Below are 27,934 nucleotides of genomic sequence, written 5' to 3'. Positions count from 1 at the left end.
CGGCCGCCTTCTCCGCGCAGCCAAGGAGCATGCATGCAGCATCCCCTTCCACCGAGCCGGAGGAGGGGGCAGGAGTTTTCTTTTTTTAGCCACGCAGCAGCATCTCTCTGGGCGTTATTTTGTTGGCTTCTGTATTTTTGTACTTTGTTTTTTTCCTTCCCCTCCTTGCCTCGGGTTGCCGCAGCAGCGCGGCAGCGGAGAAATGCGCCTTCCCTGGCGTTCTCGCTCGGTATGAAACGGGCGGGTATCGTCCTATTTCGGCGCAGAACAAGAGAGCTCGCAAGCAACGCTCATCGCGCTCCGCTCTTCCCGTGCCCAGCTCTCCGCGGTGTCCGACACCGCCGCTTCGCCGACAGCCAGCCACTCATCCCATCCCTCCGACGTTCCATCTCCGCTGCTCCCCGGCCAGCACAGTAGTGAAGCGACCGCCGCGACTGTCGTCGAGTTTGCCTCGCCTGTGTACAGCTGCCCGAAAAGGACGTTCGTTTCTGCTCTGCCCGCGCCTGCTGGGGATTCATCCCGGGACACTTGACAACTCCAGGACTTGAGTCCGCCTTCTCACTTCTCCGTGACTGTGCTTTCCCGGAGTGGTACATCCACGGTTACCAACACCCAACGTGCACAACTGAGCACTTCGGCGACGTCGGACTTCCAGTGAGCATGAAGGTGAGCTCCCTTCAGAGGTTTACGCCCTGTCCGAGCTGTTGCGGTGCTTCTGGCGAGTGTGCAGCTTCGGTTTCATCCATGAAAATAAGAGGTCTGAGATGCGCAGAGAAGAACAGTACTGATGTACGAGTCTCCTCTGTTAGTGAGCCACTGGAAAATGTTTCCGCGGCGTCTCCAACTGATTTCAGACTTTAAAGAGGGAAACATTTTCTATCGATCTCACTATATGAAGAGTACAGTACTTTCAATAGCAATGCGTTTGCGCAAATCTCGCATGCATGCCAATGTCTTCATCCTGAGCGTTTGCTGGAGTGCTCGCGTTCAAATAGAAGTAATTAAGAGTTAACTTTGAAGTAGCAAAACTGCGATTAGCGTAAGAAGTTCTTTAAATCGCTGACATAGAAACGGACAGAGCAACAATGGTGCAACAACAATCAGAAAGCGTCGAAAAAAATGAAACCTCAAGACATAAAGCCTTTTCTTATCTTTTCCGCTCGTAAACCCTGTGTGCATGACAGCTGACGGTTGAAAAAGAAAAGAGAGTGGGGCTAAATACTGAGCTGATATTATGCACGTGTTGACTGAGTGTTATACTAGAAAATTTCAAAGCTACTTATTAAGCAAAGGTCGCACACTACCGCTTAAAAACCTTCCACCAGAACGAGAAATTTCTTTAACCGTTAATTACACGGCGTTTCAAGCCAAGCGCCGTTCCTGCTGCAATTTTTTTGCTAAATCGTGGAAGTAAACTTTACGCTGTTTATAAAAGGTCCTGGGCCTGAGCACGATCAAGCCACTTGAATCTGTTCTACTGAAACAATGTTGTGAAAGGAAGGCAAAATCGCTTCACATTTTCTCCGTTTATCAGAGGTGAAATTTTCACCCTCTGTTGTTCGCACAGGGCGACTGATTTTACCAAAAGTACCTACTGGTACGGTAAATATCGACATCCTCGGTGGTGTGGCGTGCATTGATAAAAAGCGATCCAAAACGCACACACACACACACAAAAAAATGCTTGCACTATCTGTGTGCTGTCTGTTGAGAAAACGTAAACGAATGTGAACACACCTACACAAAGCGGCTTCCTATGTGTACGTGTGGCGCACTCGTTCACGGCATACTGCTAAGAAAGAAAGTTTCTAGGGTTTCAAGGGAAAAACATTGCATTACCCTAAGGCACACTGCCAACAACAGCGCCAAAAAAAAAAGCAATACTCCGCCACTAAAGTGACACAGCGAAAATGGAGAGCGCATCATGGAATTGGAAAGTAAACCTAAGTTCCAGCCATGGAAGCTTGGACACTAAGAGCCCGTGATTAGGCGAGCTGAAAATAGCGAATGCCATTGTTTAAACTCACGGCTTTCAAAATAACCTACGGAAATGTGATAGCGATCTACATGTAGTGGGTGAAAAAAAATGAAAAGTAAAGAAGAAAGATTTTGTCCTGGCCACAATAAATGTGCTTTATCTATGTCGCGTAAATTCAGTGTTACCAAATGCCGCTTCAACTAAGTTCCGTGTTGCGTAAGGTGCAGTGAAGAAGCAGCTATTCAGCGCCCATTAGAAGCAAGCAGCGGACGGCCATATGATCGCGGTTTCTACAAAATAAAAAGAAAACAGCAAATTCTGATTCCCCGATATTTTTTTCCGTCCTCGCGGCAGAGCAAGAGAGAGAAGCTGAAGAAAGGAAGAAGGAGGGAGGTTAACCATGCAGGCAAAGCCTGTCGGCTACGCCTACACTTGGGGAAGAGTAAAGGGAGCGAAAGATAGAGAAGAGTCTAAAGTTTGGTTCAGTTATCAGTATGAATCATGTCCATGTTGTCCATTAGTTGGCAACAACGCAGGACGTCCACAGTGAGTCTACAGACTGACTCTCAAGCATGTCTTTTAGATTTGAGCGCCTTGATAGCTTCCCTGACCGACGTAGGCTGAGGTCACGGTCCTAGAATACTGGTCTCCGTTAGGGGACGTGAATCCCAGCGGCTGAGTGCTGCCTTCAGAGACACTCGTTGACTGTCAGAGTGACGGCAGTGGGAGAGCAATTCCCCAGTTTTCTCTTCAGATCTACAGTGCTGGCACGCTGGAAAATCTGCCATTGCAATCGGAAGGGAATGAGAATTTGTGGACGGCACAACATAGTTGTAGCAGAGAGCAAGACCCCCCCGCCCCCAAAATCACGACCAAGTGGTAGCAGCTAGCAGGACCAGCACCCACTTGAATCTAATGTTCTCCGCAGAACACTTTCAATAAGCGTGAAATTTTTGCTGGTTACGTCTACTGCCTTCATGATGTCCCCATGCTTTCAGGTTGCCGTGCCACCAACAGTCGCCTACTAGGAAGAGACAGAGAGTGGGAAGAGAAAAAGAAATGTAGAACCCCCCACCCCACAACCTGCTTGCCACTGCACCTCCAGATTGAAATAAGGGCACCAAAAGATGGCAGGGGCAATGGAAGAAATTTGTGAACGAGCGTACCTGTGAAGAGACATCTACTAATTGCGTGCCGCATGTTGCAAACATTTGGAGGATTAAGATGCGATGATGCTTTCCATATGATTTTCAGTGCCTTTAGACGCTTATCGCGGAAGAAAAAAAGGGGAAAAATGAGCAGCGCCCCCCGTAGCAAAAAGGCAGTTCATACTGAAAACTTTGATCTACCATCTTGACTACTATCGCTCGACCAAACTCCTTCCCCCCAGTGAAGGATGCAATATTTAGAAGCCTGAGCCAAATTTGAAGAATCATTGCCAAGAATTATTGGCGCCCTCGGGATTGGTCGGTGTGCCGGCTGTGGTTTCATTGCCTCCAATGATTGTTCAGTGCTTATGCCAACCACGAGCGAGTTTTGAGCGGACTGAACCTATGGACAGTTCCTCTCAAGGCTCGTGACTTTGAGGATTCCGGGGTGTGCTTTTTAAGGAGTCTGCCTCGAAAAGCCTGTAGTTGGGCTAGTTGGTGAAACGAAAACACCACGAGAACAAAATAAAAAAAAAAGCAGCGCGCAGAAACAGGACGAAGAACAGACGACAGCACTCTGATGTTGACGGTCTACGCGAAGGCGCAGACCGTCAGCATCCTCCGGAAAGGGCCCCAGTGATAGCTTTCGCTATGATGAAATATAAAGCTCAGGAAATAGTGCCTTAAATTGGTATTGCGTATTTCTCTACTGCATCTTTGATAAGCCATTTTTGCGCCAAAAAAAAAAGGAACTATTCTGTACCTTTCTGGTCACACTCCCGCTTTACTCCAAACGTGCTTTCAGTGCGTCTGCATTAGGCGAAGAGTCAGCAGAAACCGCAGGAGGAAAACAGAGGCGCGGTGTTTGACCATAGCGTTGCAGGCGCAAGCAAAATTACGCCTTAAACGTCGCAACAGGCCGCGCTAACAAAAAGAGATAGGGTTGAACTGGGCGTCCAAAAGATTTCAAAAAGCTTGGCTGAAAAAAAGAAGAAAAGAAAAACGAAGAGAACTGAAGACAGAGAGAGAGGCCTCCCTCCTCACCCGTCGGTGCAGCGCGCTAATCGGGGCCGAAAATCCCGAGCGCGCGGGATGCCGCGGAGGAGCCAGGCAGTCTGCTCCGCGGGCGAGGGCGAGGCATCGCAATCAGGAGCATCGGCACGCCGAGTGCCCCGAAGGTTAGTTGCGTCGGCAGCTACGCGGGCTGGCCGAAAAAAATCGCACCTTCCCTCCGCCGGACCAACGACCTCAAAGGAGCTCAATGGCATTCGTCGTCCCCCCACCATGCACGTAGTAGGCAACCAGCCTGCTGTGTGGCGATGTGCGCGCGGATCCCGCATGAAAAGAAATAATAAAAAAGAAGACAGAGTCAAACTCGGGGGCTCCTCAGCACGGTCGCCCGGCTCTCCGTTATATGGATCCGCGCGTCGTGTGTCGGAATGGCCGTGCAAAAGGCCTGCCGAGCGCAGACTGGGCAGCACCGAAAGTATAATGCTCCTCGCAACTACCGTATACACTCTGGCCGTGATGGGTGCTTTAGAATCGCTAGCACGTTTTAAAAGGCCGCGTTAGATGTGCGCTCCGTTAATATCTGCGTTGGAGGGAACACAGGCGGCGTCTAACAGCCCCCTCCTATGATCAGGTATGGATTCGCGGCTTGTGCCTCCGGCGCGAAGGCTACGGTTTTACGTCCTTAAGTATACGTTGCCGAAGGCAGGCGTGCAAACGCTTTGGACATACTGCGCGGATGGTTCGTCCACAGGCGTCATCGTGGCCGTGGTTAGTTTCGACTCCTTATGATCCCCCCCCCCCCCCCCCCACCTCCTTAAATAAAGAACACTGCTTCGGGTGGGAAAACTTAATATTACCCTAAGGCTTCTCTTTTATTTTATAATTGGTTTAAGCCTATTGTACGTATCTGGTGCAGGCAGGGGCTACTATTTTTCATTATTTTTCGTTTCTCCAACCTACTGAATGCCCTTGAGGCCTATCGATCCCTTTAGTTTGATCTTCCCCGATCAATAGTCAATTATACATTAATATCCGGAGACGACACAAATACGTGGCAAGTTTATCCTCAGCTGTGCAGTGTTTGGGCAATTCCTGCTTCATGTTTTACACCGCAAAAGCTGCGCGATATGTCTTAGTTTCGGAAGAAATTTACGAAATATTAATGCGAAACTTTATACGTCCCGTTAGCACAAAAGGCGGCGTCCGTCGCCGTCCGTGGTGCGAAATTCTCCTGATGTCAGAACGAGGATGTACGAAGGTCCCAACACATGTGAGCGAACACATGTAATCATGAATGACTAAACGTAACGTATGAAAGCCATCACTCATGACTCAGCACTTCGCAAATAACGTAACGCAAGGTGTATAGTGTGTACAAAGTATGCATAGTCATGTCTCTTAGTTATATTCATGACTCATAGTCGTTCTGAAGCGTAGTAATAATCAGCGCTTTAATGCTTTCGCATTGTCACATGTAAGCAGTCTAAAGTGTCTCTGCCGAATTTTAAAGCTTATAGCGTTTGAAATTTCACCTCCAAACCTGTGGCCGCCGCCGATTGGAACTAAACTCTTTACAACTGCCCTCGCAAACATTGCCACAAGAGGGAGAATATCAAAAGCACAACATTATCGTGTGAAGCTTTCCACCTCTGAAGCTCCGCGTGCAGTGCGACAAAGCGTGCATGGCCTAGTAGGGCACATTTCTCCAACTGAAAAATGTTATTCAATCTCTCCGCTCGCGAGGTGACATCTGGAAATACCGGCCAAGATCATCTCTCCGACGTTTACCTGTTAAGACAGCGTTCTGAAAGAACTCCAGGAACCTGCGAGCGCTTTGAGAAGGCTCCTTAGTGCGTCAGCCGCGTTTTTAGGGCGAGCTGCGTGAGTTACGGCGCGTATCCTGGCCACTAAACAGGACCGCGGACGTGGTAACGGATCCTGCTGCAGTGCTTCGGGTACACATAAGCTTTTGTAGTGCCCGACAAGACGGTGTCCCCGGTGGTGTCGTACAGACAGACACACGGACATCGTGACTCGCATCTAGAAGCGATGCGCGCAGAATTGCCAGTTTCTTTAGCGCACACAGTCCTCCAGCGCGCTGTGCTGGTGACGGCGGAGACTAGGCGCGCGGCAGACGCGGCAGCAGCGTGTGGTGTCCGCACGTCGTCGCCGAACGCAACACGTGCTTCGCGAAGAAGAGCTCGACGGGCGGTCGCTGCGTGCCGCAGGGCCCTCGGGCGGAGGAATGTCCCGATTTCGCGGTCCGCCGCGGACGCCTTTTCTTGCGGCTCTGACAGCCGCCCCGGGGCGGCCGCTTAACATGAAGAGGAGGAGGCCGGCCATTGCTGTCTGCGCTCGGCACCGGCGCGCGGGCACGGCGGTCCGGCCGCGGGGCGAGGATGGGCGGCAGGGGCCCGCGAAGAGAGGTGCGCGCCACGCCGACACGCATCGGCGATCTCTCAAAGGAGGCTCGGCGCCCACACGTGCTGCTTGAGGTGGACTCCTCCGGCCGTGAGACTGCTGCGTCCAGCCCGTGGGCCTTAATGGGCGCATCCGTAACGCGTACACAGCTAACCCGCCTCGGTGGGAGTGATCTGAGATTGAGAACATGGTTTTTCTCGAAACCAAGATGGAACGAGTCGGCGGCGCGTTGAATTGAGAGGGGAATGTCTTTACTGTTGATGTGTGTGTACGCGCGCGTGTGGTCGTACATGTTGCGGAGAAGGAACGCTGTATCAGCCTCGGTCACTGCGGCTTACTTGCATAACGCTTTAAGCGGTGCGTCGGGGGCAGGCTCGTGGTATAATTAGGTTATGGCTCACAAGGTATGAGGGCGCTTGGAAAGAGGCAACGGTTACCATGCCACTGTAACGGGCCTAGTTTCAGCCGTCGCTCTAGGTGAGCGCTGGAATGAAACACCAAGACGTTGATAGTGACGCAACAAACGGGTTGCGCATCTGCGCTTCCTCATTCGCTGGCGCTTTCCACTTGACATCTGCATTCTCTCGTCTGCAAGGATGGTTCCAGCATTCTCCGAATATCATTCGTGAAATGGCATGCAAACATGCTTTCATGGTGACATGATTAAGCAGCTCTCCTGATGAGCATACGAGTTTTATTTATTTCATTACAACGTAGCGACGTAACGTGTCTGTTTCGTACGATGAGTGCATTGCCCTCAACACACAGATGCTCACTTTTACCTGAGGTCAAACCTAGACACTTGAGCCCATAGCTTCCGTAGTGTCTATATCCACGAATGGGTAGAAGAAATGACGGTGAGGGAAGGAGAAATCTAAAATGCCTTACGGTTATGCAGGTGAAATTCGAGCCCCGAGAAATTCACGAGATTAAAATTCACGATACACAATACATGCGACATTTTGACGTGGTACGATACTTCGGGCGTTAATCAGTGATAGATTTCTCTACGTTGAAACTTTTTCTTTTCGTTTCCCTGCTCCCACGTATAAGCGCGCTTATTCAGCCAGGCAAAGGACGCGTGCAGTGGCAACTGAAGGCACGTGGATCTTGAGAGCTGACCACGGTGCCAGAGGTCTGTTCTTGTTCTTGCTCACTGCTGTCTGTGATCGTCGAAAAAAGAAAGTGAAATGGACGAAAAGCGAGAATAAATGCGCACGTGTCGTCTCTTCTCTGTACTACTTGCCTAAGAGATATAGAACATGTGTGGAGCTCTTGACCAAAGCGAATGACGAATGTTGAAGCTCCGAGTGCCACCGCTTCAACCTTCGCCAGTGGTGTAAATGCTTATTTATTTGCGCATTCCTTTGCAGGCAATTGCAGTTGTTGATAGCATTTGACGCTCGGGTTCGCACAGCAGCAAATGCAGGTATGCCCCATCCCACTCTCGACCTAAGTGTGCGTATGAACATCTCGCTTTCGCGGCAGTCGCTGTCAAACCCAGTGGCGTTCCAATGCGTATAGCTCAAAAAACCTGCCTGTAGAGATCGCCCGAACACACGTGCTGGTTTCAGTTTCCTTTCCTTGTGCGTCCCGCTCGAAGAAATGAAAGTTGTTTAAATCTTTATCTGAAGCCAAAGAGAGTGCAGTGGTCCAGCTGCCGACTTGAAGTCGCAGCCAACCAAAGAAAGAGTCTTCGCTCCGCGGCTCCTCCCGTAGAGACCAACCGTTAGGCGTTGGCAGCGGACCGTGAACTGCTGGATCTTCGGGATGCGCTCGTTCTCAACCGAGTGCCTTGCAGACGCAGTTGAGCAAGCACCCGTTCCAGGCCAATATTAACGCATGGCCGGTGCGCAGTTCGCTCACATGGAACAGCATACAATGGCTGCCGCCCGGGGAGGGAAGGCCCATTTATCGTGCGCACCACGCCTGAGCACAATGCCATGCATGAATTCATTACCCGCTCGTTTTCCAATTATAGAACAAATGTCTGCTTGTATAAGTTCGCCGCGGAGATTACTTGCTGAGACGTTCGTTGAGCGTAGCGCAAGGCAGTGTGCTCTTATTCTGTCGCTTGAGCATAGGGAGCATATTTAGGCGGTGACGCAGGAAGGACCCGAAGCGTTGCTCTCTTTTCTGACCATGACATTATCTTCTTCTGCTCTTAGCGAAAAAAACCGCGACCGCGGTGGCTCTTGAAAACCGCAAACATCTCCAAGTGCTTACGTTTCAGAAATCCGCAAGAGATCGGTGATTGCGCTTTCTGAAGTCTGATAACTTTGTGTTCGCCTTCGATGTAGCTTTGAAGCAGTGGCACCGCCGAAAAGCGAAACAGCGCCATCATAGGATTAGTGGACAGGTTCATTTTTGTCCGACTGGAGCAGCGATTCAAGGCAGCTGAGGCGTCGACGTCGTAGCTGTGCCACCGAAGGCCTCGTTCGACCAAAGTTCCGGAAAGCGAAACTGACACACGCGGGCTTAATCTGCACTGGGCTCCGGAACTTGGGCGGAGGAGGGGGTTGGCAAGGGGAATCGAGATAAACGTGCACACCCTCCCTATGGCTGTCTAACAATACAAATTTGGTTTGGTTTGGTTTGTGGGGTTTAACGTCCCAAAGCGACTAAGGCATACAAATTTAAAGCCGTTTATTTTTCCTGCCGAGAGCGCATGAGCGCAGTGAGTTATAGCTTGCAGGCAAGTGCTATAGCGACAAAGCTTTGTATTAACAGCCCAGACGCTTCGACATGGTTGTTGACCTCATCGATCACATCTGTTAGAGAACTTTATGCCACTCAAGTGAAAGCTCAAACTCATTGCCAGAGACTCAGGGACATAGTTAGCGAAACTTCTGGCACGTAGCTACAGATGGCGAGTTGTCTGCGCCAGGCGTAGTATAGCAAAAGTGTAGATTGATCAAGAAACGTCCTAAAGTGCTAACAGCCTGAAGAATTCGAGCCTGGTTTTCTGGCGCATTTAAGAGCCACTTTATTATAGGGTGGTTCTCGGGAAATAGCGCCTGTGTTTGCGTCTTTTTCTTGTCTTGTCCGCTGTAGTCTTAACTATGCTGAGGAACTGAGTTCATTTCCGTGGTTGCGCACGTCCCCAAAGAAGTACGATCGCATGACTTAGACGAGCGGGACTCTAGGTGTCCTTATATGACTTTAAGTGCACTGTTTGCGGCGATTTTGAACACTTTCCACAGCAGCATCTCCGAAATAGAATCAAGTATTATTGGATCGGCGAGCGAGTGGCGACATTTCCTCTGTTCTCTGTTTTTTTTTTCTCGACAAGGTAGTCAGTGACGCTGACGAATTTTCCTTATCTTCTTTTCCCGTGGGGCTATCGCTGCACTCGACGAATCAACTGGCTTCTCGCTGATGTAGAATCCCCGAATCACGCGCCATCGCACCCTGTGAGAACTACAGCTTGGCGCAGTGATCACGTTGTCTATCTTGACGTTGTCGATCATGATCACGTTGTCTATCTTGAGCGCGAGACCAACTATAAAACCAAGATTTTGCTACGCATCGGAAGGCTAGACCCTTCCCATCAGTATCTTCATTAAGGTATCTTACAACGTTCAGCAGTTGCCTTATAATTAAAAGTGATGACCAAGAGAGCTGGACTTGCGCGTGTACAAAACAATGCTGGAAAGCAGTAGCGCCTTCACGTCGAGGCCCACTCAACATCCACGTAATCAACCGCAGTGGATGCGCAGATTACTGACGCTAAAACAGCCGTTATTCCAATTCGGCTCCCTGCTTTCTCGTGTCACGTTTTGACATTTTTATTTAAGCCTTACGCTGCAGCCGTCTCCACTCGTAATATTTGCACTGGACTCGCACATGCCAACGCTCCTCCGAACGATTACGCGGCGCCGCGATAAGTGCTGCGCCGGTGCGGCGACAGTGCAGCAATTACGCAATTTTGCGGACCGTTATGCGCAACAATGCGGAAAGTATAAAAGGAAAGCAGGCGAACGGGACGCGTGCGCGGGCCACCCGTGACCGCATTCCACTCACGTGGAGAGGCGCGCTGTGCGTCGGCGCGTGCACTGCGAACGATAGCGAGCGTGCGGGAGGGGGGAGCGGCTCCAACGGGAGGTCAGGACAGAAGGCGCAGGGACACCCCTGCGGGCGAGCAGAGAAAGAGGTACGGATCACCCGAACGATCGACGCCCGTGTCGAATGGCCTGGCAGGGGGCACACGTATCGAGCATAGTGCTGCTGCTCCGACGCGCCAAACAGTAGCGCAGTAGCGCTCGAGACGGGAAACCGTGGCGCGCGTCGTCTATTCCCTCGTTCGTTGATCCTCGCGCGCGGTGGCATTGCGGGCCGTCCGACCTGCCTTCGTGCTGCGATTTCCTCGGTCTTGTGTGTGTGTGAGTGAGAGAGGGGGGGGGGGGGATGGATATAAAGGAGGAAAAGAAAATGGCCGCGACGCGCGCTGGAAATTTAAGAACGACGACTGAAGATAAAGCCGGACTACATAGACTTATCTGTAGCGGTTCTTTCGCGAAGCAGGTTTTTTTTCTTCCTTTCTTGTTTCTCGGGGTTTTCTGTCTCTCCCTGTCTCGCTCTTTACTTTGCCAAGCGCCCATCCTTTCATTCGTTCCCCTATTCTATTTCGGAGCAGTTTTGCGAGCAGGTTAGGTTACCCAGGGGCTCAAAGGGCTCGAATTATGGGTGCCACGCACGCCATCGGTGCCATGTGCACGTGCGCAGCTGGGCGAAGGATTTGGGTATCGTCCCAGACATCTTGGGCCTTTCTGAGAGAGAGCAGGGAGTACGAGAAACGTGTCATTTGGAGCGGCGACCGCTGCACTGTGTGTGTGAGAACTGCCCTTCGCTGAAGAGGGTGTGGGGAGATAACAAAAAAAAAATGAATAAATAAAACTAACTTGTGGCATTCGGGATAAGAAGCGGGGTATATGGTGAAGTGGCCCGGTGAGAGTGACCTTTCGATATCACGTGTGGCGGCTCCGTCTTGTGAAATTGGTTGCGTTCTGATTCCGAAACTGAAGCTGGGCTATGACTTCTTTGTCCAGCCAAAAGCGCCAAAAGTGAACTGTACTGTCGGCAGCTCTTGCCGTACAACATTAAATCAGATGAGAATTATTCCAACGAACACGCCATTGTGCTCCGCTTCTGGTCATAATTCATTGCCGGGAAATCAGGAAGTGCTGGCAGGCTGAAATCCTGGCCTTTTGTTATGAAAGAAATATCGTTGATTGGGCTACTGCTTCTCTTCGTGGTTTGTAACCTATAGCAAATTATTTAATTACCCCAATTAGAAGTTCCATAGGAACACTGTACCCAATCCCAATGCAATTTGAGCTCAGCTATGCGGAAACGCCATAAAGTTGGCACCGTAGATAACCACTTTGAAATGCCAACGCGTGCGTTACACTCAGATATCCGACGAAAGCTTCGAAGGCCGCACGACGAATACGGCAGAGATGTACAGCCTTCGTCATAAGTTTAGAGCTCAGGGGATTTGCTTCTGGGCCACATTGCTTTGCTCGTAATGCATCCTCAGCGTCCCAAATTTCCTGAAGGTAAGAAGATTTTTGGTCCTGCTCCCTCCGATGCGCAGGACTTCCCTTAGTGCTACAGGAGTGCCACAATAGTGCTAGAAGCAAACCCCCTGGGCTCTAAACTTTTGGCAAAGGCTGTACGTTGCGATCCGGTATGGAAGTTCATCTACGACTTACAGCTACATTTTTTCTTCTTCTGTACGGCGAATTTGTGGTCTGTGTTCTATCCCGGAACATTCTTTGTCGACATTTTGACTACATTACTGGGAAACCGATGCCGCACACAAGGATCAACCTGCGATCGATTCTTGGACGAACAATTGCAGCGATTTCGACTCCTGCAAAGCCGCATGATAAACTTAAAACGGCATCAAGCTTTCTTAATTGCGGCAGGACGACCTTTGCCGCCATGCTGATGAGCGCCAGGCAGTTGTCTCTGGTACGCACATTCCGACCTGAAAGGCGTATTTATCAGACTGAGGTACGCGCATAGTATAGCTGATGTCATGGTTTTAGATTTCTTATGAAGATATACCGAGCTACTCTTGTGCTGGTTGAACGTATATAAGGCGCCTTTCATCGAGTTTACGCAAGTCCACTTTGGCGGTCAGTTTCATATTGTCTTTATCTGAGAAACCTTCTCATCGCTAGGACTCGGGCGTTAAATTAGCGAGCTCGACATCTATCGCTCCGTCGTAGACAGGCTAGTATTCGCTCGCATAAGATTCCTTTTAATGGCGAAATGACCCCCTCTTCGCATTGCTAGAACCGTTTTGGACCGATAGCACAGCTTCTATAGCCACTTATGTCAAAAGCTCAAAGCAGCCCCGACATTTCAGGAACGCTGCACTCGGAAGCGAGTCTGCCACACTTTTCCCTTTTCAGCTCTGTGCAAATGCTGCGAGGTGTGTTTGTGTTTAGCTTGCATTCATTTATTAGTGGCACACTTTCTAGTGGGATATTAGTGGGACAGTTCTCAAATTCCTCTGCAGAATGTCAGCCTACCGATTTTTGTCAACCTCCCGATTTTCGCGTAAAAGGGGTACGAAGGTTCAGAATATATTCTAGGACCGCAGTTTGGAGACGTTCTTTTCTTGTCCTATTCTTTTTTTTTTGTCACTGGTTAGCCTCGCCATTGATACAGAGCCACCGAAAGACCTTTCTTGTTATCTTTAAGACATCATGCCAAATTAGTCAGCTGCCAACAATCAAGAGGGAAAATAACTAAACAGGAAATGAATTACTAACAAAATATACGAACCCTGATTCATTTCGCGCTTTTTAAAGTGAGCTAGAATTCTCGGCGCTCAAATATACCACACTCAGGATTACGTTTTACTTCCAATTAATCAACTATTTGCTCGATGTACGTAGCATCATTACCTTTGGAACCACGGAGGGTACATGAAGACTGATAGCCAGAAACTTTTAGAAGGTTAAGAGAAACATTCATTCGCAAAATCGTGCGTTTCCTTTTAGAGACCCAATAGCCAAGCGCGAAATTCTGGAGAATTTCGAAACTACCGCCGCGGTAGCGTGATGATAGTGATTGCGATTGCACCACCTTCGACGCCTCAACAACGGCTGGGACAGACACGCCGTCAGGCGCGAGAAATTCAAAAAAGAGGCGCACTTGCCGTGGGCAGATTAATGTTCTCACGTATTGCTCTGGACGCGTTTTTCGGGTGTTTCATAAAAGCGCCATTGCGAAAATAAGACACTGGGGGTTTGTTTTGGCATCGCAGCTTTCGATCGAAACTTGACGCACCTCTCTTCTGTAGTGGTTCCAATTTAATTAATGCGAACCAACTTAGTAGCTGATGGAAAAATAAAGAAAATGCAGCGGGGTGACTGCCAGCAGTATTTATTTTATATCGTTCTTGCGAAATACACCCGTCCTCTCTTAACGTTGGTGCAAGTTACATAAACCGTTGGTAATGATGCGCATGTGGGGACAAACGAAGGCTTATCCAAGCTCCGCACTTAGCGATGTGACAGCCATAACGTCCTGAATATCACACTTTCCCACGTTCCTGCTCTAGTGTGTTCTTTTAAATCTACAGCATATTGCTCTCATTGCTCTAGAGCGTGCGACTACTCGAGGGACTCGTTTTAAACGACAGCGCTGCAGATTCACCGGGAGATAGCATATGACAGCCTCCTGCTCTGTTTGCCAGTACGCGCATTATGAAGCGACGGCTGGCCCGCTTCATTCTACAGCGGGGTATGGCGCGCGGTGGAAGTCGCGAAGGGAGCGCCTGTGCGGCGCGCAGCTCCCCGTAACGCAGGCCTCTCCGAGTCCACGTTGGCTGAATACACGGGCGTATATACCACTTGCACAACTCGCCCGTCAAGCACCCCCTCTCAAGTGCCAAGTTTCAACGAGGAGTTGTCATTGCGAGATTGTCGCAGCGCGTGAGCAGCCCGTTGGCAGGTATATCAATCGTCCGCGATGTTTAATCTACCCGTCGAGTGCTCTCGTACTTCGGAGACAGCAGATGAAGGAGCCTGCCTGTGTAAGGGAAGGGCCGTCTTGGGAGCTTCCTTGGTCCGTTTACTCGGAGATCGGTCAGATGCGGTCTTCTAGTGGTTTGTTCCACGCTAGTCGGGTGAGCAGGGGCGAAGAAAGAACAAAAGGATTGACGAAAAACTTCTAAATATGCAGCCACAATCCAGACGACCATTTAACTTGAAATATTGAAAAATATAAAAAAACTTCTTTGCTCGTCGTTTTGATGTCTGCATGCGATAGAAATGACGAATTGTGTCCTTATCCTCGTTAAAAGGGTTAACCGTTTCTGTTTTTTTGTTCAGTTTTACTGCTGCAACCACGGCATGCTGCAAGATGTCCCATATGACCCTCTGGGTTATCTGTCTACGTGAAGAACAGTTATTTTTTTTTGTAGAACCATCACGCTGGAGCGCAATATTTATAGATAAACAGAAGACAGTGATACGACCTAACCACGCTGACCTGCCACAGTCGAGATACGGAGGCGTGGTATGTTAACTGACAAATGCGGAACAGAAACACACGCAGCGCTCTATATTTCAGGAAATCGCACGTCAGACCAATATAACCTGAGAACCATTCGATTTGCATTTGTTTATTGGGGTTTAACGTCTCAAAGCAACTCAGGCTATGAGGGACGCCGCAGTGAAGGGCTCCGGAAATTTCGACCACCTGGGGTTCTTTAACGTGCACTGACATCGCATAGCACACGGGCCTCTAGAATTTCGCCTTCATCGAAATTCGGCCACCGCGGCCGGGATCGAACCCGCGTCTTTCGGGCCAGCAGCCGAGCGCCGTAACCACTGCGCCACCGCGGCGGGGCCGATTTGCATTTGTCGGAACTTGCAACCCTGTACTTGCATGTTAGACAAGCAAGAGTGGAAACGGGCCTCGTGCATGTGGGCCAGAGCGTCGCAAAGCGTGTGAGGCATCAAAAGATGTATCATTTTCTTTATCAGCGAAAAAAGTTCCCTGAGTCCCGCATGCGGTAGTAGCATGGTATATGATTCTACTTCAGCCCGGAGAAAGAAACCTTTTCTTCTACGGCAATAATTACGGGTTGTCGCCGAGGAAGGCATTCACTGGCCAGGAGCTAATCAATAACATTTTGCCGGATGCACAGGAACAATAAAACCTTACACTAAGAAAACACAGTGTTCCGGAGCTTGTGCTCGCAAAGAGCATGCAGTGAAGAGGGAAGTGAGGACTCGCCTGCTGATTAGCAAATTGAAGATAGCGTGGCTGGGGTATGCTGGTATACATGAAAGAAACCTCTTGCCGAGTTCGATTAGGAAAAGGTTGTGTGCTTCCTTGCACAAATGCTCGCTAAAAGACTACCTTCTTTTCTGTGGAATGAAGTTACCATCCGTGGAAGCTGGTGTACTGTCTTAATGCTTGAAACTGATTTTCTTAACTCTCATAACAGTTAGGATTAGGGACGCCAATGAAGGGCGGGAAGTAGTTTATAAGAGCGAGTCTGCAGCTGCTAAATTGTGATTTTCTCCGAACATGTGCCACACTGCGCCATTGTTGCGTATGCGCAAACGACAGCAAGCAGAATAGAAAGTCGTCGTTGGAGTTTAGTGGCAAAACTAAACCTTAGAAACGCTATTTGGAAGGGGAAGATAAGAGAGAACTGTGAAATGAAATTTGGGGCGTTAGTGGTACCACGGCGGATACCAAGATTTCAAGATTTTAATTGAGACGAGGCGAAAAAACACGCTATCAGTTGCGATAACACAGATTGCGTTGTTGCCCGAAGACTTGTCCCTGCTGAGAATCAGCTTCAGGATCGATATCGCACTGTGCGTTTTTGCCACTTTTACCTACGGCGTCAGCGTGGGCCGGCGACAGAGGCAAACACGGATATCTAGTTTAACATGGCGAAGAAAGAAAAAGAAGTTAACATTCTTAGTAACACACGAGGCGCATCAAAAATTATGGCCGTGCTTGGCAGCTTCTGTAGATGATTGCCTTGCCTCCCAACTAATGAGTAACCCAGCCCCTGCTGGCTAACATAAGGAAGTGCAACGGACGGTCAGCAACATCACCTCGTAGTTCTGGTAAGACAACAGGCCTCTCTATTCAAGTAAACTTTGCATAGACTTAGAAATGCTTAAGCAAACAAGAAGCTGCCTTGAATAACAAGCTCACCAATAACGACTAGGAGTTTTGTCTTTGAGGCACAAATACCAACAAGAAAATTTTCGCATCTGTTCACACCACTAATAAGCGCCTTTATCACTGCACCTGCATCTGCAGCAAGGTGGCGGATTGTTAGCCTGACTGAGGGTCAATTGAAAGAGATCATTCAACATCTTTTTCCCCTCACCATAGCCTTATGCCGGCAAAGCCACTCACGGCCCCGGTATTGCCGCAATCAGCAACTTATGGCGGGAGAAAATGAGAAGGAAATACAATGCAATTAAAACAGAATTGCCTATACTATCCCGACCCTGGTTTGCATTACCTCCCTTCGTCTTGGCTCACAGAAAAGAAGAAAACAAAATTCAAAATACGCGATTAAAGCAAGAAATTTCGGACGCACAAGAAAACTACTCTGAGAAAACAGTGAGTAGAAAGGTGGTTCAAGGGCTTTTAGCGGTATCCGGCTGTGCACGCTTTTTCATGTCTGCATAACTTTTCAAGGAACGCTTTGTTGCCAACATCTAATGGCGCGGCTTAACTTAAAAGAACGGAGTTTTTGGAAGCTGGAATTGAGCTGCTCTGAGTGCTATCCTTTCCCATTTCAATTTAAGAAGAATGACAGTCGTAAGGTATGCTTGCCCACAACATTGCAGCACTCTTCTCGTTTCCAAAATGTACAGGAGTCTTACGGTGCTGGTTTAGAATTCAAATCCAAAAACGTTGTTTACTTTTGTAAGAGCCAAAAAGGACCCTTGGCAAAAAGCTAATTACAAAGTAGCTTGACTCGGCCCGGAGCCCCTCACGTTGAAATACACAGCATACAAATATCAGAAATAATAGAACAAAGGCTGAAAATGCTCAAGTGACGTAACTTCACTGCGTGATATGTACATACATGGATAGCTTCTTTACCAATGAAGTCAAATTGAAATGAAACAATGTGACAAAAAAAGAATGACATCAGAGGGCATAAGTTTATTTTCAGTCAAGAAGACAATGCGACTGAGCATTCGCAAATTAATGAAAACCTAAATAAAAATAGGTTAGCAAATAAATTAAACGTTATCGATGAGCTGACAGAGATAGTAATGCGGAATTTGCTGCTCAGGACTGTGGTACATTCATGATGAAGGAAAGTATACGGAGCAGGATATTCAAGAGAAACAACGGTCGTCATCCATCAAGTGTCTCAGAAAATTCTGAAAGAAGGCATTTTTCTTAATACCGGTATTTTCACATCACTATTTATTTGAATTTAGTGTGGTAGGAGTTAAAAATTTCATCAATCGCCTCCCGAACCTGACGAACTGTCCTTTTTGTTTTGTTTGAGCTGTAAACCTTGGTGGATCCTGTTTTAAGAATATAGGTTTGAGGAGGAATTTACTGCGGCGGAGGCCATAGATTTCATAAGAAATAGGATGTGATGGTGTAACAGTTGTTTACCGGTGGAATATTGTGTGAGAGAAATAACAGTGGTGTTGCGCGAGGCAATGCGCAAAAATAATACGGAATTACAGATGGCCTATTTTTGCATGACAAGAATCTGGTGTACATGCGTAATGGCTATGGTCCCAGAGAAAAAGTGCAGTTGTTGATCTGAGAGTGAAAGAATGCATGGCATATCGTTTTCTTAGTTTCTACAAGCAATATATCGCTCATCGACACATGACACCTACAGTACAAGATCAGTTTTAGTCAGATATTGTTTACGGTCAGACCACTTAAGATGTTCTGCAAAGGTGACGCCTAGACATCTGTGCTTGATGAGAACCTCAATTACTATCGGTTCCAAGGGTTAGCGCCCAAGGAGTGGATAATGTGTGGCTTACTGAGCGGGAAATCATTGCTTTGGGTTTTGCAGCCTTCACTTTTAAGGAGTTCATATTAGCCCAGTGTAGCAGCTTTTCGAGAATGGCATTTTGTTTGGCAAGTAATTAACTTGCAGATTTTCTGTTAAAGAACACACTCGTGTCATTGACATACATTATAAATTTTGCCATATCTGTAATATTCGCAAGGTCATTATTATATGAAATAAAAAGTGCCTATTGTTCTTCTTTGAGGAGCAGTACACTTAACATAATCAAAGAACTAACACAAGTTGTTAACACTGACACATTGTTGGCATTTATTAAGGATGAAGTCATAAGCTGCAACTCCGACTCCATACTTATGCATTTTCTATCGTAGAAAGTTATCAATAATGCAACCAAAGTATTCGCTAAAATGAAATAATATACCAAGGCTATTAGTTTTACTTTTATAGTTTATCAAATGTTTTATTTTTCATTTGAGATTCCCTACGGAACGCACGCGGATCCTTCTATGATTTACTTTTCCGGCGGCTTTTCGCAATTTGAACCGAATGTTTTATTCGTTGCACCCGCTTCATTTTCGCCGACAGCTTAAAAAAAAAAACTGCTCGGCTCACAGGAGGCCGAATCTATCGACAAAACAGCGCCTGTAATTCGTGCAAGTCGCGAACAAATGTAATCCTAGTTAATATAACATACGGCCCAGTCCTCTTCACTGAACACGATACACAGCATCGAAGTAAACAAGGCCGCTCAAAATGAACAACTTCGTGAGACTGCGGACGAGAGGGTCCTTACAGCATTTATCTCAATCTTGGCACATGCCAACTGTTTAAGTGGCGAGCAAACGTGCTCCAACCATAAATACGCTAATCCACCCACCTTAATTTGTCAAACTTGTCCGCCAAAGTGAATGACGGAAACAGCAGGCATTCGTGCGCTTATCGTTATGTAATAAAGCGTGGCTCATTGGAAATAATGGGGAAAAGAAGGCGCATAAAATGACATAACAGGCAGCCGGCTAGGACTGGTTGCGATCGCAACTTATGGAATTGCTATCTGTGTTGAAAATGACCGCATTTAGCACCCGTAGGCACTTGCGGCATTTGCCACTGTTCAATCACTATCCAGTACTCTTAGTGAACTACAGAAGGCATTAACATTTTAATGCGAATGCATTAGATGGTTCATCAACACGAATACCAGGGGTCGCCCAAAAAGTGGCGAAACTCGCTCTTCTTCGAAACGGTGTGACGTCATCAAAGGCGGGAAAATACGAAATGTTGACCAGTAATCTTCAGTACCAGGACTTACAACTGCACTGCACTGCACTGTAATTCTTGGAGATTTTTTGGTGAAAAAAAATTGGGTTCAACATGGTTTTCTTGTGCAACATTTCTCTCTTGAGTCCCCCGCCCCTTTCCCAAATCCCCTACAAATCCGCCCCCGAGTTGAACTGCATTTGCAAAAAAAAAAAATAAAAAAAAGAAGCTTAGGCCTTGTCTTGACCACTGCCATTTTTTTTTCCGCTCGCAGTTCTTCTACCTCGCACTGGCCTTCGTGGCCCTTCTGGCGGCGGCCCAGAGCGGCGTCATGGGCCAGGAAGAGCAGCTGCTCATGCCCTGGGACCAGTACCGGACCTCGCCTCTGCTGGAGGCGCTGCGGGGCTGGATCCGGCGGCCCACGTTCACCTTCACCCGCCCAAACTTCCTGCCGGCACTCAGCGCTAACGCCATCAGGCTGCGACCGGGCCTGCAGCAGGTACGCTGGAAGCTGTCCACCGGCAACGAAAGCTTGGCGCCATAGAATTTGCCTCGCGTCCGAGTCAAGCTGACGAAAAGAAAGCGAAGAGAGAGAAAAAAAACTCCAACATAGCTTACACGCCGCTGTAACCAAAATGCAGTACTTTCGCTTTTAGTTCGCCGCCATGTGTATTTTAATGCGGGGAACCCGGCTTACGCAATCGCCGGTGAGTGCGGAAACTCCGGATTGGTCAAGAGGGCCATGATGTGAATGAAACATTACAAAACTGATGATTATAAGATCGGAACAAGACAGAAACGTAATTAGATATGTAAGAATATGAAGTTAATTAACTCTGCTGGAAAGAAAGCTCGGGTCATTAGTCGGGAGTCGAACCCCTGCACCTGGAATTGCATGTGAGACACGCCACTGCTAGGCCAGGCCGGCACGTTCGTGTGACTTGGTTAAAGCGGGCCTTTGTGTATGAATGTCGTGTCTTCCACATAATATGGACTCTACATCCGTGTCTGCGTGGGCAAGATGAGCCTCTAACGCTATCGCGTAATACCCTACAAGGGCGGAACCTAAGTGTTCCCATTTTTAAAGCGAAAGCTTTACTACTTGCACTTTCAGCCTTTGGCGTGGTGCGGCGGTGCCACCACCACCGGCGCCTAACGCCTGCGCTCTCCGCTAGGAGCGCAACAGGTGCTTTGTGACGTTAGGCCGAAGAGAAGGGCGACCGACTCGAGCCGTCGCAAGCCGCGGCGGTGCCACCACGGCGTGACGCGCCTCCGCGATCGAAGCGCGCTTTTAAGGCGGAAGCCTTTAATGCCTCATCGTTGTAAGCAGGAGCTGTCGACAGAAATGTCACGCTTTTCATTTGGTCGAAACGGTCGTGACGTCACAGTGCGCGAATTTCAAACGGGGCCAATTGTACTTTGCCTACTAACCATGCAACCAATTAAAGGGATCGTTTAGTGATGCTCCAAGTAAGTTTGACTGAGTTTAATTAATTCCCTACTTAACCAATTAGTCAAACCTTTCTAGTCAGGCCAGATAAATAAATAAAACACAGTAAGAAATTTGCCGAGCTTGGGAATCGAACCCCGGTCTCCGGAGTGCGAGTCGAGCACGCTACCACTCCGCCATGCCAGCTCGATGGTTTGGAATGAACAAAGGTGCGTATAGTGAATACGGTGTCTTCGTTCACTCCCATCTTCCTCCCTTCCCGTTACGGCGAGGTTTAGCTGTCCACCGAGATATGAGAGACAGATACATTTCCTTTCCTCAAAAAACAATTCACCGACGAGCAAGGCGTATTTGTCCGCGTTTCAGATTGACCCAAGTTGTCGTGACGTCACCGCGCGCGAAATTTGACGGGTGTTCACCGAAATATGTGAGATAGTTACTGCGCAACTTCCTTTCCTCAAATGCAATTTTCGACTAGTGTCTACTGAGATATGTGAGACAGTTAATGAGTAATTTCCTTTCCTCAAATACAATTTTCATTCTGTTCATTACGGTCCCTCTTGCCAAGCATGCCGTTGTAGCCAGTGCAGGAACAGCAGTTATACAGTCTGCATTAACATCACCAGCAACCAAGTATATCCTCACAGCGCAGCGATTATAGTTTCACTACTAGTTGTACATAGAACAGCCAAGTGATCACCACAGCAGCACCAAGGTATACAACAAGTTTCACACAAGCACCACAAGAGCACGACTATCATGTGAGCGAGGGCGTAGCCATGGGTATTGCTTTCGCGATTTCCCGGCTTAACCAAGTTGAGCCACAGCCATTTTTTTTTTGTAGCAGCCATGAGCTTAAGACGCATTCGGATATGTGGCTCCAACTGCACAGCACAGTTACCAGAATGTCGAAACATTCAGCTTTGAGGGTAGAATGATTCGCAACAAGGCGTCATTTCGGGGCCGAAAAAAGCCTACATTATATAGACGTTATTGCGTCCTTTCAAGTCAATTCGAGACTAAAAGATAGTGCGCTATCAGTCAGCGGGGCACCGGACGTAAAACTGCGATGGAAAAAAATGTAAGGCCTCGAGCTCTGAGATCAAACGATTTTGTGGGAAAACTGCACGCGTATGCAAGGCTTAAAGTGGCCGATTTCACCGAATTAGTCGGCCCAGCAGGGGTGCTCGCCCGCTTCCAGTGCACACAAATTGACAGCTAGGCCTTCCCTTCCCTCTGCAGTGCGCACAGAGCGCTCCATACGGGAAAGCGGAAGCTACGTAGCCATTTGACGCCGACACTTTCGCTACGCACATTCACCTGCGTCTGAAGTCGTTCCGTAAAGCGGTGGTTGCGGTAACCTTGGCGCGGGCTGTTCGAAGAAAGCAAGGAAGAAAGCGATGGTTCCGGGTTCGAACCACGCACCAGGACGAATTTTTCTTTAACTATAAAGTTTCTAAGAACGCTGTATAGCTTTCCTTAGTAGCCGTATGGCTGCGCTTTGGTGGATGCAAATGAGTAATAGCTCCCTTATTACAATTATACTCCATCTTGGGGGATTCCCCTAAACATTTGACCAAGAAATATTTGCCTGGTGTTAGTCCGTTTTGGCGAGGAGGAAATTTAACAGCCCCTTATATGCAACAGCCTTCATTTCTTACGGGACTCACAACGTAGGTCACGAGTTATCGGACATACTTAGTGGTATACTTGCTTCTGCCCAGAATTTGTGAATTGTAAATTGTGAGGTTTTTACCTCCCGAAGCGAGAATGATCAATAAGGGGCGCCGTAGTGAAGGGCTCCGAATTAATCCAGACCGCTTCGGGTTCTTTACTGTTCGCTGACTTCTCACAACACACGGGCGCCTTTCGCGTTTCGCCTGCTTCGAAACGTGGCCGCCGCGGCTGGGATTGATCCCAGCTCCTCCGGCTAAGTAGCCAAGCGCCCTAACCCCTGAGCCACCGCGGCGTGTCGCCCACAATTCGAGTATCACTATTCTTACCCTGTCAATAATTACATGTCATGGTCTGTAATAAGCCGTTACTTAATCCTAAAAGGAATCACTTTGCATTTGAGTTGCACGCTGTACGCTGGGTACCCGATGATAGTGCCACAAACATGAGGCTGAAAAGTAGTTGCGGACACGAAGAATTCCGGCGGTTAACTGTTCTCTGACACGAATTACGGGAGTTTGCTGTAGCACTCACTTACAGCACGAAGTGCCGTTAGCCCCACCACGGAGCCGGCATTCGTTACAGCTCCAGTCACCTCGACAAGACACCAATAACAAATTGTCAGTTTCCTCTTTAGCGTATATGTGCAGCTCTAGATGATCGAAAAAAAAAAACTGTTCTGGCCAGTTAGCAAACCAAGTCTGATGCAGTGGCTAATTGATAAATGAAGACGTATTTCTGCTATAAGCTCAGGGTTAGCATTAAAAATCCTTGTCCTGTTTGCTTCGTGAACGCCGAAAGCGTCAGCTATAGCTTGTTGCCATGCTAAGCAGCTGTACTTTTACCGCGGTCTTGTCCAGAGCTCGTGCCGCGTTGACCCGCATTGGGAATGTATCGCGCAGGTGCTGCGCCCCATGCTCCAGCGGCCTGCCATCCAGAACATGATCCGACCCGCTCTCAACCTGCGGCCTGTCATCGCCACCGGCATCGCCAACCTGGGAAGCCTCATTCGGCGGCCCTTCCTAAACCTGGAGGAATGACGCAGGCGTCCACATAGCCAGGCATCCGCGTTGGGAGGCATCGTGTACTCTCCCGCATCCCATAAGGTGAGTCTCAGCACGCCGCAATGCAGCCACCAGTGTGCCTCGCCTCATGACATGGAGCAAAAGTGATCGAACTTCGTGCCCTCGTTGATGTAGCCCGCTTTTTTTAAAGACATATCTTTCAACAGCAGGGACTAGGACTAAACTGTACGTTCGACCGCGCATAGACGTCTCATGTAAATATAGTTCCTACGTTACGAGATTCCTTACACGCGTTATTGATGCACTATTGAGTATGCACTATTGTCATCATTACTGTCAATATGTTCATAACAGGAAGCACAACGTATGCTATTAACACATGTCCACTTCTTTTACCGAGACTATAACTACTCTTTTCTACATGCAGGCGGCAGCTAAGTTTAGAAGCGAAAGGCAGGTGTTACGAGGCCTGGGAAAGGTTAAGAGGACGTTGACTTAATAAGATAAAAATCTGTGTTTTGCTCATAGTTCTATTAGGGGGATTGCCGCAACGAACGCGCTTAGGCAGTACTCGACAGTTATTTATTTCGCTTTGGAAAGACTACGTGGTTGCGATGAGGAAAATTATTTTATTTATGATGCCGGAATTTCCGGTGACTGCTTTGTCATGAGCATGGAAAGGGTGCGAATCAGTGACACGTGTCCAATTTTCTGGGAATAAGTTCAGCAGCTTCTCTCTATAGAGAAGAAACACAGTAGCGCCAAGACAGGCGTTGCACAAAACTACGAGGTTCGGAACAACAGCTTGCCAGTACTCTTCCGCCGCGATTGTCCGAACACGAGTAACATTCTTAGAAACGCCGAAACGATACAAACGATACAAGTAGGGTCTCGAGATCAAATTTGAGCTCCATTTTAATCGCCCGGGAAGCCAGCACGAGAATAAACAGCAGCTTCATCACGGCGTTTGAGTACACAGGTCACGTAGAACTCGGGCAGCCAGCGAGACGCGAGTAGGCACGCGGGGACTACCGGCATTGATCAGTTCCGGCTTCTTTTGTTATTTGTCGCGAGGGAACCGGGATGCAACACAATAAGGACGAATGTCCGATGCATATGCGGGGCACTATACGGCGTCTCCTTACGGCGCAATACCCTCTTGGCTGAAGTTCGGCTTAAACTATGCGGGGCGGCTTCGAGAGAAGTGTTTCATGCGCGGCCGGAAAGGATTTGACCCTTGTTCTTTTTTCGCCGGCTCGCAAGGCGTTTCGGGTAGTGAGAAACCGCGGCATAGTGTGGGCGAGAACGTTACCGGACAATGGGAAACAGCGGGAGACAAAAAAACAACAGCAGCAGCGAAAAGGGAAAGAAAGCACGGCGTCCTTGACAGAGAAATGCAAGCTCGGAACGAGGTCACACATACGCGCACCGAGTCCGCACGGGTGGTTTCCCCCGACGTTGCACAAAGGAGAAAAGCCTTGTGTCAGTCGATCTAGAGTTCTCGAAAATTCACACGTCATCGGTCTTGGCGTGTGGCGGGTCCGATTCGGCGTGACCACGATTAAAACACCACGCAAATACTGCGGCAGTCGAAACTGCCGCAGGCTAGGCTTGCGTGACTGCGTATAGGCCTATAGCTGTCGAAGTGAGCCGACGCGCTTCCGCACCACGTTCGGATTGTCGATCGATATCAGAACATTTTCCCCTTCGCGCAGCAAGACGCGCACATCGTACGCCTTGGAGCACGCCCTTACAAATGCGCAGCAGATGGGAACAATTAAGAATTCGTACTCTGTGTCACCCTTTGCTCGATCGATTTCGCTTGCGTGGGAGTGCGACTTTGTCACTGCTGGGCACACCCCTCGTCGCCGAGACATGCAGCCAGCGGATGTTGGTCCCCTCGTTTTCCCTCGAGCCGGTACTCGAGGCGCCGCAAGCAGCTGTAGTGGGAAGAGAATGACTCGTGGCCGCCTGCGTCTTCGCAGGAAAGACGAGAGGAACGTTTTTCTGCCACCTCGTGCGTGTGAGAGAGCAGTCATGTCATCTTGTAACTTTCACGTGGACGTATCCCGGCACCGCGCGCAGCCATTTTTTATTCGCGCCCGTCTTGTAGTGCGTTTCTGAGCTGTGCGTGCATGCAGGAATTGTGTGGACGCTTTGTTTAAGCTGGGAGAGGTACGAGACATTACGCGAGAAGGTATGCCTTCTAATGTCAGTTTCAGGACGCGGGTCCATTGGTAACGCTACCGTTAACGTAAAAGGTGTTCTTACTCTGACTTGAGGTTACCGTCACCGCACCGGCTAGTTTTCTGCCTCACCTGGAGAAAAGTGATGATGATGATGATTTGATTTCAATCGCACCAGAGAAATTGGCCAAAGATAGCCATGAGTAAGGCGCTTTTAGCTTGTATCAGGTTGAAGTGGAAGGCCCATTTTTCGGCGATTTAATCCCACAGAAGCCCAGCACCAATCCAGGGGCTGAGTAAACTGGTCTTTGAATAATTATGCTAAATATAAGAAAAAGGTAAAATTAAAACAGTATAAGAAGTAAAGTTAGCAATCATTCAAGGGTGCTTTTGTTTATTGTTAAGCACTAGAACGTGATTAACCTACACGAAGTCATTATGGAGCGTATACACGTTGTGAACGGAGCATTCTTCATATTGCCTCCACAGCGCAACACGGATATGACGAAAAGGAAACAAAAGACAACCGCTGTTTGCTGTTTCCGTTTCGACCCGTCCCTGTTGCGATGTTGAGGCAATATTAATACGTACCGGCTCGTCCAAATTTCAGCTTTGCTCAAGCAGCATTCTTAATTCGGGCCTTGCTTTCCGACTTCATATGTTCGAGCACTGTTTTAATTCATGGATGGCTTTTCTACTATTATTTTAAATGCTGAAAGCATCTGAATTTTCCTCTCAGTTTTCCCGAAGAGTTTGACAAAAAAAGAAAAAAAAAACAAACGAAGCATCTGGTTTGGTTTGGTTTATGGGGTTTAACGTCCCAAAGCGACTAAGGCTATGAGAGACGCCGTAGTGGAGGGCTCCGGAAATTTCGACCACCTGGGGTTCTTTAACGTGCACTGACATCGCACAGTACACGCGCCTCTAGAATTTCTCCTCCAAAGAAATTCTAGCCGCCGCGCCCGGGATCGAACCCGCGTCTTTTGGGTCAGCAGCCGAGCACCATAACCGCTGAGCCACCGGGGCGGCGAAAACGAAGCATCTGATTCAGGCTTAGGTGTTGTTGCTTGCGGAAACGCAGTGGTAAATTGGGCAACCATTAAAACTGCGATCGTTCACTTTATGCCATCCGGATGACGCGAATTCTCAGCGCTGAATTAGCAGAGGCTTTGAGGGCAGAGTAGAACACGAACAAGTGCGGCAATGTGTACAAACTGCAAAAGCGGCGAAGTGGCTGAATGTTGGACGACTTGTCACGATTATATATCTTCTTTATCCGGGTGTAGTACAACACTGGATGAGGATATTTGCACAGAGTATAAATCATGCGTGACAGTTAATTTGCACACTGCAGTCTAAGAACTGCTAGAGGCACCCCTGGATATTTTTGTTCACTATCTGATTGTGTTTCATTGAATGATTGTTTAATGAACTGCTAGATTGAGCCAATCGGTGATTAACTAGGTGTTTCATTTTCCATCTGTCTACTCTGTACAGGTTCCGCTGGTTAGGAGCCAGACTTCACGCCTCATCAGCCTCGACGCAACCTCGGGCGGCGCAAACTGTAAAGCAACTTGCGCATCGGTTCCGGGTGCTGCCTTACCTTCCTCATCCAGGCGCATATGTACAGTTCGGCGATCACCGAGAGTGCCACTGGACGGGCCCCGGTGGTTGATTATTGTTTCAGCTATGTTTTTCCTCAAATCGCGCCACTCACACTCCAGCGCGTATTTACCTTGCGGCCGGACCACACTTCAAGCGACCTTTT

The 27,934-nt window shown here is 48.5% G+C and overlaps 1 protein-coding gene across 1 annotated transcript; it reads left to right on the top strand.

The window, feature by feature from the left end:
• Positions 1-283: 283 nt before the first annotated feature.
• On the top strand, positions 284-27,934 carry LOC149353809 (uncharacterized). The gene is made up of 4 exons (XM_089577419.1): positions 284-666; positions 20,106-20,330; positions 23,858-24,061; positions 27,664-27,934. Exons 1-3 carry the CDS (start codon positions 661-663, stop codon positions 23,993-23,995), a joined length of 369 nt encoding a protein of 122 aa, XP_089433545.1. The 5' UTR covers positions 284-660; the 3' UTR covers positions 23,996-24,061; positions 27,664-27,934.

Source organism: Amblyomma mixtum, chromosome 3 (genome assembly GCF_055824585.1).
Source record: "Amblyomma mixtum isolate Tamu chromosome 3, ASM5582458v1, whole genome shotgun sequence".
Taxonomy (NCBI): domain Eukaryota; kingdom Metazoa; phylum Arthropoda; class Arachnida; order Ixodida; family Ixodidae; genus Amblyomma; species Amblyomma mixtum.
Note: the sequence above shows the minus strand (reverse complement) of the source record. Positions and strands in the feature narration are given on the sequence as shown.

What these genes read in the sequence shown, in the direction of transcription:
- LOC149353809 (XM_089577419.1), top strand. An exon ending in TGCGACCGGGCCTGCAGCAG is followed by an intron (nt 20,331 to 23,857) that starts GTACGCTGGAAG and finishes TGTATCGCGCAG; the next exon opens with GTGCTGCGCCCCATGCTCCA.